Consider the following 18721-nt stretch of genomic DNA (forward strand, 5'->3'; position numbering starts at 1 on the left):
CCACTAGCGGACAATATGTGTCATTACACAAGAAAACAAAACATTTATTCAATAAAATCTCAAATATATATACTTTTTACAGCTTCTGTAATTGTGAAGACAGTATTTATAAAAAAATGATATATAATTTATGTATTTAAATTAGCAGTTATATCTCTTTGTGTGTCATTTACACACAGTTTATTGGACTAAAGTGTCTTTATATTGCATATTTTTAATCTGTAAACCTTTGTAAAACCTCTAGAATATATATTTTTCTTCTGATAAATACATTTAGACATATAAGGTTAGAAACATGCCAATTTTCTTAATTAAAATATACGAAAAATCACAAAAAACTATAGAAAATGAAATATTTCAAAAACAGATTGGACAGCAGATTTTAACCATAGTGTTAATTCTTTATTGTCATAACATCGTAGATCATCTTCACGACAAGCAGTTATATATACAGTGGTCTTAGATTATATCAGCATCCAATATGAGGAGAGCAACACTTAGTTAGTATCACAGCTAGCTTTTTCCATGAACCACCCCCCAATATATAACCCTAAAAACCCTCCTCCATGTCTCACACTAATGTATTAACAACCGTCAACAGACAGGACATAGGAATAAATAAATACATACATACAATACATAAATAAACAGCAACACGGTGTGTATCATCACACACACACACGTAGCTCACCAGAAGACACCATAGAGGCTGAAAGGGCTAATTTAAAAGCCACAAGGCAAACAGTTAAACGCAGACCAAGGACACGTTTTATCTGCGGTGCATTAAGGTGGGGTCGGAATAATCGGAAAGCTTAATTCCAGACTGGAACCGATGTTATCAGCCTATTAAAAAAGGCGTTATCAACCGGCTAAACCAATTAGACAGTTGTATGATAGATTTTTTTTACATAGATCCTAGATTCCCGTGTCAAACAGACGAATTGTTGTTTTGTTTGTGTTTACAATGTTCAGTTTACTTAACACACGTAATGATTGTAATCCAAATCATCATTCTTTCCTCAACAAGTTTTCTTTTTCGCCCTAACCTAAAGAAGTTGTAGTCATTTAGATAGTTTTGTTTCCAAAAGAAGACGTAGTTTTGTCGCCCAAATCAAAAACGTTGGAGTTTTGTGCATAAAACTAAAAATAGTTGCAGTTTGTTTCCTTAAAAGGTTCAATATGTATTGCTTATCTAAACCTAAAGAGCATCATTTTCTCGGCTATACTAAAAGAAGTTGACATTTTAAACCCAAAAAAGGTTGTGGTTTTTGGGCCTAAAATCTAAAGAAGTATTAGTTTGGTTTCCTAAGAAAGTTCAAGATCGGTTGCCCACCGAAACCTAAAGAAGATTCGTTTTCTCGGCTATACATTAAGAAGTTGTACGTTTGTTGCCTTGACGTAACAAATCATTCGATTTTTCTTGTTAAAACAGGTTATTCTAAGCTTCACTTTGACATCGTAGCAGCTGTAAATTGATTGTATAGCATAGTAGTTTGTAAAGCAGGCACCATATGACTTTTATTAGACTGATAACCAATCATAATGCTCATTTAATAGGCTGATAACATTAGAAAATTGGTCAGAAAACTCCAGTTAATGCCCCTAAAGTCCGAACCACTCGGAAAACGGGCGAACATTTTGGTCCATGACTTTCCCAGTTTAAGAGATATTACTTTGGAGCTGTGATGCATTCGAGGACAGGCTGTACAATTGCCTCTTTAGTCTGTCAGTTTTAGAGACTGAATTTGAAGTGAGGCAGTCTCTTTAAGGTGAAAAGGGGGAATAACTTAAGTAACACTGTACAAGTCCCTCATTGAGGTTAGAATACACGTCGCCATAGAGGGCAAATCAGCATGACGGGGAAAAAAAACCAAATAAAACGAGTAAAAAGAGCAGCAAAACAATTCTGTTTACACAAATAAATAAAAATATTCAAGAAAATCCAAGTTTTAAAGCACGTTGTCATTTGGAGAAGAGTGCTATACAACTATAGCATATAAAATAAATAGCTGAACGATAGAAAATAAAGAGTAAACATCCGTTAACATCCAGCATGACACACATCTCCCCGATTGATCTTATGGAAAACCATCTTCAGCAGAAGTACACAGTCGCATGCAGCTCACAGACGATCCACAGGCGGACTCAGAAAACAGGTTTCAGACGGAAACAAAGACAAATAAAACACAAAAAAAACTCAACTTTTACAACCAGAAAAGCAGGATATGGCAGAAAGATAGATTGTAAAGTTAGTTTGTGCTTTAGAAATGTCCACGTTGTTATTATCTTATCTCTTCCTTGTTATTGTTAGATCCTCATTTATTGCCTTGGTACTCGATGTGTATTTGACTGAAGACAGATCGTATGTTTCAATAGTATTTATATTTGTGTCAAGATCTCAAGTTCCAATCCTCCTGTTATAAAATATCCTTTTGTAAACTATTGTCAACTAAGAATGACAAAGGACTCATTTAATCGCTGTGGGGTAACATGTCTCGACTCGTTAGGTATTCAAAATACACGTTCAGAGTGCAATAGATACCCCTACTCTAATAGAAGTTATTGTACGTTTTGAAACACCAAAAAGGTACTGTTTAAACTCTGAAATACCTCATAGCTATACATTAACAACGACAGAAAAGTCTGGTTTCTGGTGTCCATCAGAAGGTAAAAACATCCACAAATATAAATCAGGGAATGGGAGAAACATGTTTAAGTATTATCTTTAAAAAATGTTCCTAGTTAGATTTTGGTTTAGTCCGCGCCCGTAAAGTCCGGAAATTAGCATTTATTTGATCCTTTAAACCCAAATTAATTCTGGATACATAACGTTTCTTTGAGTTTAAACATATTCAGTTTTCAGGCGATAAAAATATGTTTACTTTTAAGTATTCTGCTCAACACTACAAGTACTGGAATGTGAAGTGAAAGGCTAGCCGGTTAGCCACATCTGTTACATTAGCATTAGCCATGCTAGCATAGATTTTTGTTATAAACTCAGGCGTAATAAATATTGCCTGGATAGAAAAAACCCTAAGCTTTTTTTATTTACTAATATGGACGACATGTTAAATATTCAATATAATATCCGAGAAGTTTTAGAAATGTTAATCATAGTCCGATCTTTGACACAATTCAGTGTGTAATGTACAATGGAGTCGATATTAACGCAGCACCAAACTGACACCCATTCCAACAACTGGTGTAAATATTACTAAGTTCTTCAGTCTTCATTTGTAGTTTGAACAGACCAACAACACAAGAGGACAGACCATTTTAATAATGCTTCAACAATTCCTTTACACCCCTATAACTGACACAAATGGACTCATCCGTCTAATTCTATGTAAACATACTGATGGTTTACATGTCCCTTAAAACTATCGATCTAGTTTCCAAAATCCAAGAGCTTTTAACAATAAATAACCTCTTTTATAAGTTCTTAGTTAGAGTAGACTGTTCAATACTGCCTTATAGGAACACATTTGATGTATGAACACACTATGATGGAGGAACAGTTATAGCCATCGTAAAAGTCCCACTTTAGAGCGATTGTAAGTGATCAAATCCATAAAGAACTGGTATCACCAACACTGACCGCTAACTGACAGAACAGGAACTCTGCAGAACATTAAGATGTGATTTTATACGCCATCAGGCAACCTTAAGGGTTACTTCTTGATGTTCTGATTAAACTTGAATACATTAAAAACCCTCCAGAAACGTTCCTGTTATATAGTTCAAAGTGCCGCCAACGTTCTAGAATGTTTCCTTCCTGTGGACCTATCATGCTATATTATAATAATATAGTGTAGGACCATACCTATATAAGGCATATTTATACTTTTTTTTTTTCAAAATACCAAACAGATCATGCATTTTAGCCATGCCTCATTTTGCTCAATTTGACATTTTTTACCCCTGTTTTTGCAAGGGCTGATTCTGTGAGAACAGCACCATCTAGAGGCCTGGCATATGTACTACAGCGTCTCCAGCGCTTTCGAACGGCAATGGCCGTGGCTGTCTCCTCCTGATTGGTGGAGTTGGCCCAATAGCCGTAGCGCCACCGTCCTGACGTCAGGACAGTGTTCAAATCTGGATCAGTTTTTATCAGATCCGTTGCAGCCCCTTTTTTAGAGATTTGGGTATGGAGGAAAATAGAGAGGGTTGTGTTTTCTGACACTTGGTGAGTTCCCTGGAACACCGGGGACACATATTCATGTAGAAAAGACGTACAAAAGTGCATTTTGCATGATAGGTCCCCTTTAAATCTTATTGGTCGATACGAAGATTCCGGAATGAAACACGTTCCTGTTATGGTTCAAAATACCGCCAAGGTTCTAGAATGTTCAAACCGTTCTCTTGAATCTTATTGGACGATACGGAGATACCGGAATTAAATAAAACAACGTTTCTGGATAATTCCGTCGGCAACAATGTCACCAAAGTTCTAGTATGTTCCTGCGGCTCCAGTTAAAGCTATTACTATCGTTAAAACTGATCAACAATAGGACGGTTATCATTTCCTTAGAGACGCAGACAGTTTCTAGAACGTTTGAGAGACTTTTAAAGGCCTCTTCACACCGAAAAGACCAAAACAAAGTTAGTGTTTTTGATAGATTGTATATATTCGATCTGGTTTGTTTAAAAATGTAACAATGCAAATCTTTTTAACGCAGTAAAGAACCGTACATGACGTTCACTCATACATGATCTGCGTCTTACTATTCTTGACAGCGAGGTGTCAATTCAGCTGATAGCCTCCTATCACATATTGAAGTAATGGAAATCAATGAATGTACATTTCGTTGCTGCTCTAATAATCTTACGGCACTACAAGCAGCAACAGATTCTGTATTATCTTGATCTTCATGTGTGCTTATTTCCCCATCCTCTTTCCTAACCTCTCAGGAAAATGCCAATGAAGTCGACGTAGCAAAACCGAGTTTGGTCATTTTGGTTAAAGTGTGGTCTCTTGTCCCCTTGTGTGATTCCCTGGCCTTTCGTTTGTTGGGTTGTTTTTCCTTTCTGCAGTTCTGAACATTACCTCTCCAAATGTTCTGTACGGTTACATCATTGGTCCAAAGTTTCAACCATTTAAATAAAAGGTCTTAAGGCCTAGAAATAAACTATGGTTCAGTTTCCACAACCGTCATTCTCATCGGGATCCATCTCTGAAAGTTGAGAAGTCTGCACCAAAACTGTGGAAAGACCAGAATGTTCTGATCGTAGTTCTAGATATATACGACTTAAAACAGGGATTTCAGAACGGCTACCACTGAGTCCTGCATGCAAAAGCCACGAATAAGACGAGTTAACAAACCTTTACTCGACACAGAACACACAACACTGTGGATGGGTAACTCAGAGTATTGCAAAGATAGAAAAACAAGCATTTATCCTCTGAAAACCCACAATTGATCTGTTCCCCAAACCCGAGTGGGAAATCACAAGCTGTTTGTCGACCCTTAAAACATATTAAATATATTAAAAGATCAATCAACGACCGATCGTCTTTCTGTAAAGATCTACTTATTGCAGATACGGCTTTATTCCAAAGAAAACCCCAAAATCTCATAGCTATACGTTAAAAACAACTGAAAAGTCTTGTTTCTGGTGTCCGTCATACAGCGGCAAGGTAAACACATCCAAACATATCAAATCAGGGAATGGAAATAACATGTTTAAGTTGTATATCTTTAAAAAAAAAATCATAGTTAGTAAATATTAGTGAGATTTTGGTTTAGTCCGCGCCCGTAAAGTCCGGAAATTAGCCCAAATTAATTCTGGATACATAAAGTTTCTTTGTATTTGAACATATTCAGTTTTCAGGCGATAAAAACGTTTACTTTAAAGTATTCTGCTCAACACTAAAAGTACTGGAATGTGAAGTGAAAGGCTAGCCGGTTAGCCACATCTGGGACATTAGCATTAGCCATGCTAGCACAGATTTTGTAGTAAATCCAGGGCGTCCGATCACTGATTCGGCAGGTTCATGCGTTCAGCCATTGAGCGGACACTCTAAGAAAAGGCAGGATCAAGAGATATAGTCAAAAAGCAAAAAGCTGTATACATTATGGAGCCATGCTGAGAGGCTAGCCAAAGGAAGGGAAAGAGAGCGATAGAAGGTGGGGAAGACCCTGAAAGATGCTTAAGACAATCACAGGAAGGCAAGTCAAGGTAGGAAAGACAGCAAGAAGAAGACGGCGTCGCAGATTATCGGACTTTGTGCTTTCTCGGTCATATAGAGTAGGTAACAGCTCACATACAGACATGCACATGCACATTTACCCCGTAACTCAAGTCTGCAAAGCCTCTTTAGTATCCACTGCTGCCCGGCGACATCATGAGCGTCCATTTAAATCCCTCGTTTCTACTTCTCTTCTGCATCGAATCCCGCCCAAAATCTTCCTCTCGGTCCGTTTTGTGAAAGCACAGAAGAAGAAGAAGAAGAAGAAGAAGAAGAATAAGAAGAAGAAGAAGAAGAAGAAGAAGAAGAAGAAGAAGAAGGAGTAGAAGGATTGTTGTTTATGTAAATACTGGATTCATACTGGGAGGATGTAAGGGTCCTAATGGGGCAGCGGCACCAGGATATCCACATAGTTGATGGGGAAGAAGCCCGATTGGCCGTTGATCATCCCCTCGTACCAGTTGTCGTCGATCTGATTGGTCAGGGTGATCACGTCGCCTTCTTTGAAACCAAGTTCGCCTTCGTTCTCCGGCTCAAAGTCGTACAGCGCTCGGCAGCAGGGCTGGTCCAACGGGGCTGAAAAACAAACATATTAGAGAGATTTTATCAGTAAATACCCCACTGGTGGATTTAAAAACAGCACTCCCTAACAAGTGTCTATGAGACGACTAAAGGTCATCACAGCCAACATTAGCCGCCTTTAGCTTAGCGGTGGTGACGTGAAGTCATGTGACCGTGCTGTAGTTCCTTTATAGCCCAACATTAGCCACCTTTAGCTTAGCGGTGGTGACGTGACGTCATGTGACCGTGCTGTAGTTCCTTTATAGCCCAACATTAGCCACCTTTAGCTTAGCGGTGGTGACGTGAAGTCATGTGACCGTACTGTAGTTCCTCTATAGCCCAACATTAGCCTCCTTTAGCTTAGCGGTGGTGACTTGAAGTCATGTAACCGTGCTGTAGTTCCTTTATAGCCCAACATTAGCCACCTTTAGCTTAGCGGTGGTGACGTGAAGTCATGTGACCGTACTGTAGTTCCTCTATAGCCCAACATTAGCCTCCTTTAGCTTAGCGGTGGTGACGTGAAGTCATGTGACCGTGCTGTAGTTCCTTTATAGCCCAACATTAGCCTCCTTTAGCTTAGCGGTGGTGACGTGAAGTCATGTGACCGTGCTGTAGTTCCTTTATAGCCCAACATTAGCCTCCTTTAGCTTAGCGGTGGTGACGTGAAGTCATGTGACCGTACTGTAGTTCCTCTATAGCCCAACATTAGCCTCCTTTAGCTTAGCGGTGGTGACGTGAAGTCATGTGACCGTGCTGTAGTTCCTTTATAGCCCAACATTAGCCTCCTTTAGCTTAGCGGTGGTGACGTGAAGTCATGTGACCGTGCTGTAGTTCCTTTATAGCCCAACATTAGCCTCCTTTAGCTTAGCGGTGGTGACGTGACGTCATGTGACCGTGCTGTAGTTCCTCTATAGCCCAACATTAGCCGCCTTTAGCTTAGCGGTGGTGACGTGACGTCATGTGACCGTGATATTGTTTTGTACCTGGTGATCTCCCGGGGGATTTGGCAGAGTTTATCCCCCCGTTGAGGCTCTCTGTGGGCGGCAGCAGCTCCAGAGTCGTCCGGGGTTTGGGAATGTACTCCTTCCTCGGTTTGGTGGACACTTGCTTTATCCTGGAGGGACACACATCGGGGATATACATTTAAATTGATTAATTGGTCAAAACTCTGCAGTTAATAGAAAATGACAACAATTAGGATGAATAAGTTGATTAATTAAAATAGCTGCAAAACAATCCCTAGAATTCTGGAAATACAAAAAATAAATGCTTGAATGAATAAACCAGCGACGGTGTTACCTGTCCTCCATCTTGCTGGAGAGCTGCTGCAGGATCTGTGCAGAACGACTGTGGAACTCCAGCTGAGCCGAAACCAACGCTGCCAGCTGACTCACCTGCTCTATCTACACACACACACACACACACACACACACACACACACACACACACACACACACACACACACACACACACACACACACACACACACACACACACACACACACACACACACACACACACACACACACACACACACACACACACACACATACACACACACACACACACACACACACACACACACAACTCAAAGGTGAGCAAATGCTGTTTTCCGTCTCTCTCGGTCGGACAGATCTAGACATCTGATTGGTTAACCGTGATGATAATTGGCAGGTTAATTGGCAGGTTAATTGGTATGTTAATTGATGCATCCTCACGTCGCTCTCCAGCAGGTTGAACATGCTCTGCTCGGCGATCTCTTTGCTCTCGTCGAACTTCTCCAGCGCCTGTTTGATCTCCTCGTCCTGAACCTTCCCCTGACGCTTCTTCTTATAGTCGAAGTCCAGGCGGCGGCCCTCCATCTTCTTCAGGTGGTGCTGCGGGACACACAGGGGAAGAGAGGGACATACATTTGGAGGATATGATGTTAGGCTGCTTCTTCTACGTGTTCGTCACCATTTGTAGTCATTTTTATCCTTAATGTTTTAGACCATATTATATTAAAGTATAATAATCTCGTCATTTTGAGAGCTTTTAAAAACATATAATATATGATATTATGGTGGTGCTGCAGGACACACAGGTACAAGAAGAACATTAAATATGGAGGAAGGTTATTCTATGCTAATTCTTCTACGTGTTCGTCACATTTTTTTTGTTTTTCGTCCTTACTGGTTTCATTATTATTATTTTTTAATAATAATAATCTCGTAATTTGAGAGCTTGTTTTCAAATAAAAAGATATATATAATTAAGTCATTAAATACAGATAAAAAAGGATTAAATGCAAAGGCTAATTAGCTGCAATAAAATACAATTAAAAATAGATAAAAGTCACAAATAAATTAAATATAATAATTAAATGGAAAATGGAAAAAATACATTAAAAATATTAAATACAATAAATTGGATAATTTGTTTTTAACACTAAAAATAAAATAAAAATAAATGAAAATGTTAAATAAAATATATAAAATAAAGTCAAGATTATTAATAATAATAATACATTGGATTTCTATAGTGCTTTTCCGAATGCTCAAAGACGCTTAACCTTCTTGATTAAGTAGATTAAATAGATTAGACAGAGTAAAATAAATACATTCCAGTAAAATACAATTAAATTGATTAAATACAGGAAATAGGACGATATAATAAAACACAGATTGATATGTTCCTCACATGAGACCTGGATCCTATGCTGCAGTTTTTAGTGTATATTTAATAGTTTTTCTTTGCACCTGGATCTCCTTGAGGTCCTTGTCGTAGAGGTTCTGCAGCGGGTCGATGAAGTTCTGTTTGACCTCGATATCCAGAGCGTCCTTCACCTCGCCGAGCTCCTTCATCGCCTCGCTGGCGTCCATCAGAGCCAGGCCTGAAGGGAACACAGAGCAATACGTATGATACAACTGTTATGAAACACCTCTGATCCCCACGGGTTATTAAGTGTTTCAGTTTGAATTAATAAAAAGGGAAAAACACTTCTGCAAAAAACTGAATATTGCGATTAGAACGGATTGTTCAAATGAGTATAAATAAAATAAAGTTATGCAAAAATAATCCCCAGAAAAAGTTTAATTTATAATTTATTTATTTATTCAACCAAATAAATAATAATATTTAAAATTATGCAAACATTTTTAGATTTTTTAAATTATGATTGAGAAATACATAAAAAATGTGAAAATAAATTAAAGTTATGTAAAAAAATTTGAGTCTAGATAATTTGATAGTTTAAAATAAATAGTAATAAATAAAAACTTTAGCAAAAAACCCTAGAATTTAGCAATTAGGATTAATAATTTTAAATAATACAAATTCAAAAATAAAATACAGTTAATGCAAAAAAAGCCTTAGAATTTTGCATTAACTTAAGATCATTAGGCAATTCAATAATAAGATAATTAGATATTAAAATAGAATACAGTTATGAAAAAAAGACACTTAGGATACAAACCTTTTATAGATGAATTAAGATAATCAAGAGACGTAAAATAAAGTAAACTTGCACCAAAAAAACCCAGATATTTATCTCACTGTTACACTTTTCTTTCCTGCAGATGAAATACTAATGTGTAATACATAGAGAGATGTGATGGATGAATATTGGACGCATGTGATGACTCCATTCTGGAGAGGATCAGAAGTACATGGATCCTGAGATTGAAGCTCCAGGGAGATTTCTCTAACAGTGTGTAATAAATAGAGAGACGTGTGATGGACGGATAGTGACGCACCGAAGCTGGACTCGTCCCCCAGCTCTCGTCCGAAGCGCAGCATGGCGTCCCCCAGAACGCTCTCCGCCTGCGGGTAGCCCGGACCCTTCTCCTGCCCGCGCATCTTAGACATCGTGCTGATCATACTCAACTTCGCCCGGGACGCTGAGTGGGAAACATCGTTAAGAATATTATTAGATACGGTAGAATTAAATACAATAAAACAGATATTTAATAGATAACAGACGATAGAATATATAGATTTTAGTAAAATAAATCCAACAATTACATTTATAAAATACACAAAGTAGATTAATTTAATATAAATGAAATATAATTCAATAGATCAAATATAATAAGATAAAATAATAAAATAGATAAAAAGAAAGCCAATTATCCTCCTTTAATACAGGACATTTATTCATAAATAAATGTGTAATTAAATAAAAAGAAATACAATAAATTATATCAAAATGTAATTAAATCAAACCTTTAATAAAAAATAAAATAAAATAAAAATAAATAAAATAAAATAATTGAATATAAAAATAAATTTAAATTAAATAATTGAAAGAAATTGAAACAATAAAATGAAATAAAACAGAGTTAAACTAAAGACCTGGGTTTGGCTGCAGGTATTCTGTAGTTTTCGTCATGATGTCCAACACGGCTCTGCTGGTGACGTCCACCTTCTGCAAGGAAACATCATATATACATATTAATATACGTTAAAATATACATATATATATATATATATATATGTATATTATGCATTCAATTAACCACTATTTACCTTTCAATAAATGACGAGTCAATTATATAGACCAATAGAAATAGAACTAAAACAAATAAACTTTATGGAAGATTTTCAAACACGTTATTTAAAAAATAATTTAAATGTAAATCATACAAGAATACGTTTCTCAAAAAGATAGATAATACAATTCATACACATTTTTAATAGCTCAGAGAAAATAGGATTATTAATACTAAATAGTTGTATTTTAAATTAACATATTAATAAACATGTATTTACCTTTTCCATTTCTTTGAAGTCTTCATCTAGCTTTGTTCCTTCGGCCCCCCCGACCTTCTCACTGACTTTCTGCAGAAACACAAAAAAACTACTTCATTTTGTATGTATTTATTTGTGTGTGTGTGTGAGTGTGTGTGTGTGTGTGTGTGTGTGTGTGTGTGTGTGTGTGTGTGTGTGTGTGTGTGTGTGTGTGTGTGTGTGTGTGTGTGTGTGTGTGTGTGTGTGTGTGTGTGTGAGAGAAAGGCAGATGTCTCACGTCTTCATCAAACACACCGTGCAAACAGAGGTAAACATGTGTGTGATCATGTGACCACGTACACACCTGAGCCCCATCATGTGTGTGTGTGTGTGTGTGTGTGTGTGTGTGTGTGTGTGTGTGTGTGTGTGTGTGTGTGTGTGTGTGTGTGTGTGTGTGTGTGTGTGTGTGTGTGTGTGTGTGTGTGTGTGTGTGTGTGTGTGTGTGTGTGTGTGTGTGTGTGTGTGTGTGTGTGTGTGTGTGTGTGTGTGTGTGTGTGTGTTTGTGTGTTTGTGTGTGTGTGTCTGTTGTTTTGATGAGATCTAAAGACAATAACATAGGACAGATGAGGAGGGAGATGCAGTTGCCATGGAGACAGAGATCTTAGTGCCCTCACACACACACGCACGCACGCACGCACACGCACGCACACACACACACACACACACACACACACACACACACACACACACACACACACACACACACACACACACACACACACACACACACACACACACACACACACACACACACACACACACACACACACACACACACACACACACACACCACACACACACACACACACACACACACACACACACACACACACACACACACACACACACACACACACACACACACACACACACACACACACATAACCCTTTGCAGTGTCGTCTCTAAACGAGTTATTCTCCACTCATTTCTTTGTTTATCATCTTTGTTATTATTTCCCTATGTGACTCCTTTGTTTACTTCTGGAACATAGTGACATCACTACGTAACACTCGCTCTCCTATTGGCTAGCGCTCCAACACGTTGTACTTGAGGCTAAGGAGGCGGGACATCTCTAAGTGGTCGACCAATCACAACAGAGCTGATTATCTCAAGAGAGAAGTTGTATATAATGATGACTAGAAAGCCTGAAAGGACATTTAAAACAAACATGTATTTTTTAAAGGTAACTTAACAGATTTATGGACGCTTGTTTGCACCAGAGATAAAACAAGTTAAATATGAGTCTAGTTTTGTTCTTCTTCCTCCTCTTCCTCCTCCTCTTCCTCCTCTTCTCCTGCTGACATTAATCCTGAGTTAGAAACTAGAGTAGCTGAGCGGCTGCCGAGCCACTGACAGAGGAGGCATCAAAGGCCGGATGAATGTGTAAACAGAACCTACTGAAGTGCGCTGAGTGCCCGGGTCCCATTCATGTTCATTAACCTTAATACAGCAGAAATCCTCTTCAGTGGTGTTCTGCATTTTAAAGGGAGCATTTATGAGGTTGAGGTTCATCATCGACACGGTGGTGCGTTCAGGTGCTGAACAGTCTGTCCTTACAGTTTAAAGAAAGGAGAGAAAGGACGCACGGCAAACACCGGGAGCAGCAGATCTACTTTCTATTAAAGTGGACCTATCATGCTATATTTGAATAATATAGTGTAGGACCATACCTATATAAGGCATATTTATACTTTTCAAAATACCAAACAGATCATGCATTTTAGCCATGCCTCATGTCGCTCAATTTGACATTTTTTAGCTCTGTTTTAGCAAGGGCAGATTCTGTGAGAACAGCACCACCTACTGGCCTGGCATATGTACTACAGCGTCTCCAGCGCTTTCGAACGGCAATGGCCGTGGCTGTCTCCTCCTGATTGGTGGAGTTGGCCCAATAGCCGTAGCGCCACCGTCCTGACGTCAGGACAGTGTTCAAATCTGGATCAGTTTTTATCAGATCCGTTGCAGCCCCTTTTTTAGAGATTTGGGTATGGAGGAAAATAGAGAGGGTTGTGTTTTCTGACACTTGGTGAGTTCCCTGGAACACCGGGGACACATATTCATGTAGAAAAGACGTACTAAAGTGCATTTTGCATGATAGGTCCCCTTTAAGTAAAGACCTTTTAACCCCTCGGAGGAAATGAAGCGTGTTTCTGTTTTAAAGCTGAAGTTATATAACAGCTCATTACTACAGTGACACTCAGAGAGTCAGTGGAGGGCGAGAGAGAGGAAGGAGAGAGGGAGGAGAGAGGGAGGAGAGGAGAGGAGAGGAGGAGAGGAGAGGATGAGGAGACAGTAAAATGCATCAGGCTCAGAAACACTAACAGGACGAGGAGGGAGAACAAAATGAAAGAAAAATACATCTGTGTTTTTATTTCTTATTATTATTATTATTCTCTTTTTCATTGTATTTTTAGGAATTTAATGATGTATTTATATATTTATCTATTTTATTGAACTTTATTTACTTTATTTTATTTTATTGTCTTTTAATGTCATTTTTAAATCCCATTCATGTTATTATTTTGTATTATTTAAAAATATTGTATTTATTCTTTGGCTTTCATCTGTTTTATTGTAATAATGTTTTTAAGGTGTTTCTCATTTTTTGAAAGTTGACATTTATTGAATTTATTGAATTTATTGAATTTATTGAATTTATTGAATTTATTTCAGCTCTTTTTTTGTAATTCGCGTTGTCATGGCCTCAATTTATTCGTATTATTTTGTATCTCATTTACTGGCTGAAATGTATTTTATATTATTTATTCTGTTATTTTAATAAAATACATTTAACAGCTATTTGATCCAGTTTATTTTACTGATTTTTATTATTTTATTTTCTTGGCTGCAGGTACGTCTCTAACCCGAGAGGCAGTGAGGATGATGAGGTCAAAGGTCACAGACGAAGAGTTTAATAAAGGGACCCGACACTAAAAAGGGAAACAGACAGGAAGCTCAACACCTGCAAGTGTGTGTGTGTGTGTGTGTGTGTGTGTGTGTGTGTGTGTGTGTGTGTGTGGGTGGGTGTGTGTGTGTGTGTGTGTGTGTGTGTGAAAAAACGTGTTTAAAAAAGAATAAAATAACATTTAAAAATACATTAAAAAAGTTATAAATATCACAAGAAAGGGAAAATTATACATAAATAGATAAAAATAAAATACATTTAGAAAAATAATGAAATTACAATAAAAAATGTATTAAACAAATATAATAAATCAATATTGAAGGAGGTGAACATGGAGGACGTGTGCAGAGAGAGAAGGAGGTGAACATGGAGGACGTGTGGAGAGAGAGAAGGAGGTGAACATGGAGGACGTGTGCAGAGAGAGAAGGAGGTGAACATGGAGGACGTGTGCAGAGAGAGAAGGAGGTGAACATGGAGGACGTGTGCAGAGAGAGAAGGAGGTGAACATGGAGGACGTGTGCAGAGAGAGAAGGAGGTGAACATGGAGGACGTGTGCAGAGAGAGAAGGAGGTGAACATGGAAGACGTGTGGAGAGAGAGAGAAGGAGGTGAACATGGAGGACGTGTGGAGAGAGAGAAGGAGGTGAACATGGAGGACGTGTGCAGAGAGAGAAGGAGGTGAACATGGAGGACGTGTGCAGAGAGAGAAGGAGGTGAACATGGAGGACGTGTTGCAGAGAGAGAAGGAGGTGAACATGGAGGACGTGTGCAGAGAGAGAAGGAGGTGAACATGGAGGACGTGTGCAGAGAGAGAAGGAGGTGAACATGGAAGACGTGTGGAGAGAGAGAAGGAGGTGAACATGGAAGACGTGTGCAGAGAGAGAAGGAGGTGAACATGGAGGACGTGTGCAGAGAGAGAAGGAGGTGAACATGGAGGACGTGTGCAGAGAGAGAAGGAGGTGAACATGGAGGACGTGTGGAGAGAGAGAAGGAGGTGAACATGGAGGACGTGTGCAGAGAGAGAAGGAGGTGAACATGGAGGACGTGTGCAGAGAGAGAAGGAGGTGAACATGGAGGACGTGTGCAGAGAGTGAAGGAGGTGAACATGGAGGACGTGTGCAGAGAGAGAAGGAGGTGAACATGGAGGACGTGTGCAGAGAGAGAAGGAGGTGAACATGGAGGACGTGTGCAGAGAGAGAAGGAGGTGAACATGGAGGACGTGTGCAGAGAGAGAAGGAGGTGAACATGGAGGACGTGTGCAGAGAGAGAAGGAGGTGAACATGGAGGACGTGTGGAGAGAGAGAAGGAGGTGAACATGGAGGACGTGTGCAGAGAGAGAAGGAGGTGAACATGGAGGACGTGTGCAGAGAGAGAAGGAGGTGAACATGGAGGACGTGTGCAGAGAGAGAAGGAGGTGAACATGGAGGACGTGTGCAGAGAGAGAAGGAGGTGAACATGGAGGACGTGTGCAGAGAGAGAAGGAGGTGAACATGGAGGACGTGTGCAGAGAGAGAAGGAGGTGAACATGGAGGACGTGTGCAGAGAGAGAAGGAGGTGAACATGGAGGACGTGTGCAGAGAGAGAAGGAGGTGAACATGGAGGACGTGTGCAGAGAGAGAAGGAGGTGAACATGGAGGACGTGTGCAGAGAGAGAAGGAGGTGAACATGGAGGACGTGTGCAGAGAGAGAAGGAGGTGAACTTCTAGAGATTGAAGGTTCCTAGCCTGGACGCTAGCAACATTAGCTTCGTTGGCTTCTATCACAGCCACAAGAAGCTTGGCGTTCCACCTCTTCCTGTTTCCTGTGTTGTTGCCGTGGTGATGTTTACGTGTTGTTACCGTGGTGATGTTTATATTTATATCAGAGAGGCTGTTCCTCTCTGCTCGCTCTCAGCTGATCATTGATCTCTTCATGATTTATTCACACAGGTGAGACCCAGGAGTCTCATTTCCTCTCAGCGTCACACACACACACACACACACACACGCACACACACACACACACACACACACACACACACACACACACACACACACACACACACACACACACACACACACACCACACACACACACACACACACACACACACACACACACACACACACACACACACACACACACACACACACACACACACACACACACACACACACACACACACACACACACACACACACCACACACGCACACACACACACACACCACACACACACACACACACACACACACACACACACACACGAACACACACACAATTCAGTGGACAGGAAGTCACCGTTCATAAAGTTTGAATGTTCTCGTAGATCGATGCGTCTGATTGGATGATGCACAATCAACAGCCAATCAGAACACACCTTAACATTTTTTTAAACTCCCTGGTTAGATCATATAATTGATGTATATTTAAAAGCTTATTTAATACATGTATTGAGTATATTGAGATGATTTGTATTATTTAATTATATTATATTTGTGTTATTATTTTAATGCAAATATATTAGATTTTTCTTGTCATTTTGATGTTTTTTAAATATGTTTTACATAAACTAAAATGCATTAATTTAAATATGTGATGTACTATTTATCTGGAATCCCCTGTCTCTGTGTCTCCGGCCTGCTGCAGTGACCCAGTTCCCCTCAGGGATCAATATCGTCTATCAGCATCTCCTCGTCTGCTAAATACAAACAATGAGAGGAGCGACATCCTGTTGACAGGCGGGAGGAAACCCAGACGAGGAGTCAGATACAAACCCTCTCTCTGAGTTTCTCTGGTGGCGTTTTACACTTTATAACGAAGCTTTGGGGCAAATAAGTGGATTCAAGTGTGAAATAAAATAAGTTTATCAATATTTAGCTCCAAAAATACACTTTATATTGAAACTTTATGACAAATATCTGCAGATTTGAGAGATGTCAGTGTAAGAGTTGTTATTACAAATGATTTACTGAAAGCAAAACAGTGTCTCTTTATGAGATAAGTGTTTGTTTTTTACCTGGAAGACCCTCTTTTTTAATAAATACTATTATTAAGGAAGATGTTGGGATGTTCAGAGCGATTGGAAAGGTTGGACGGCATGATTTGAGAAGGTTTTAACTACAGAAATGTATAAAATAGTGTAGTTTTGGGAAGACTGAGGGATAAAGAGACAGACAGATTGATGTAAAATATTATTTAAAGGACGATGCATGTAGTAAAAGCTGCAGGAATTATATTAAAAGTAGATTATTATGCATTTAGTTGTTTGATGGAGTAATTACAAAGCAAAAATGCCTCCTAAATATTGAGATTCCTGCTTTTTGTGACATTAAAATTATTATATTTGGACATTTTTCAATATTTTCTGACATTTAATGAAGAAAATTACAATAATAAGGATGATGGAGGACACACACACACACACACACACACACACACACACACACACACACATAGTTACGCAATAGGCTGTGTGTGTGAGGGGGGTATACCCTGTTGTTCGTACACACATCACGTCATAATTCCACTAATAAAGACCAATATTTTGATTAAAATACATTTTTTAACCACAAATATTAGGATTTGTTTTACATTTTCTATCAAAAAAGCAGATTTGATTGCATATTTCGGAGGTGTTATTGTTGTTGTTGACGCTAATGGATGCCATGTTTACGTGCATTTGTTTACATGCATGAATAAGTGTTGGTATTTATTCATACCAGCTGATGATAAACATGAATGTGGAGGCTTCTCTTACCTGGGTGGCTTTATGGAACTGCTTCTTCAGCCCCGCGACAGACATCACTTCGGTGGGAAACAAATGAAGAATAAATGAGATGAAATTAATAGTATTCCTGCAGTTCGTTGGGAGGAAGGACCCTGAAAGAGAGGGGAGGGGGGGGGGGCGGGGGGAGACACGGTGTAAAATCCTCCGGTGCTTAACGGTGTAAGGCTCGGGTATTATCCGTTTATTTTGGTGAAATTGGTGAAGATGATCTGCGGACCGAACCCAGCTGGATCTGTTTCCAGAGAGAGAGAGGGAGAGAGGGAGAGGGGAGATCCTGTGATGAGAGGATGCTTCACTACAGAGGAAACTGACTCTCTGGGATCAGCTGGACGTTTTGGGAGTTCTCTGAGAAATTAATTATAAGTTTACTTTTTAGAGATACGTGTTATCAGAGGGAAAAAAGCTAAATATATATGCAGTTGTTACATGGGGAAAAATATGTGAATAAAGTATGAAGACATGTCAAAACAATTAAAATAGCCAACATTTTCCTGTAAATTGTGTGAAAAGAAATCGTAACAAATGTAATTTA

At 39.0% G+C, this 18721-nt stretch overlaps 1 protein-coding gene across 1 annotated transcript; it reads right to left on the bottom strand.

Moving 5' to 3' along the window:
* Positions 1–380: 380 nt before the first annotated feature.
* Positions 381–18282, bottom strand: LOC117469826 (endophilin-A1-like). The gene is made up of 9 exons (XM_034114272.1): positions 18160–18282; positions 11501–11569; positions 11084–11156; positions 10486–10629; positions 9490–9623; positions 8470–8628; positions 8051–8154; positions 7735–7865; positions 381–6766 (listed from the first exon to the last, which is right to left on the bottom strand). The coding sequence occupies exons 1-9, from the start codon at positions 18202–18204 to the stop codon at positions 6570–6572; spliced, it is 1056 nt and encodes a 351-aa protein (XP_033970163.1). The 5' UTR covers positions 18205–18282; the 3' UTR covers positions 381–6569.
* Between the last annotated feature and the right edge of the window lie 439 nt (positions 18283–18721).

Source organism: Trematomus bernacchii, unplaced genomic scaffold (genome assembly GCF_902827165.1).
Source record: "Trematomus bernacchii unplaced genomic scaffold, fTreBer1.1, whole genome shotgun sequence".
Taxonomy (NCBI): domain Eukaryota; kingdom Metazoa; phylum Chordata; class Actinopteri; order Perciformes; family Nototheniidae; genus Trematomus; species Trematomus bernacchii.

Coding starts and splice junctions, on each gene's coding strand:
- LOC117469826 (XM_034114272.1), bottom strand. CDS start 18,204: ATGTCTGTCGCGGGGCTGAAGAAGCAGTTCCATAAAGCCACCCAG. Junction 8,629..9,489: donor AGGACCTCAAGGAGATCCAG/GTGCAAAGAAAA, acceptor TGTGTCCCGCAG/CACCACCTGAAGAAGATGGA. Junction 8,155..8,469: donor TCAACCTGCTGGAGAGCGAC/GTGAGGATGCAT, acceptor GTGTGTGTGTAG/ATAGAGCAGGTGAGTCAGCT.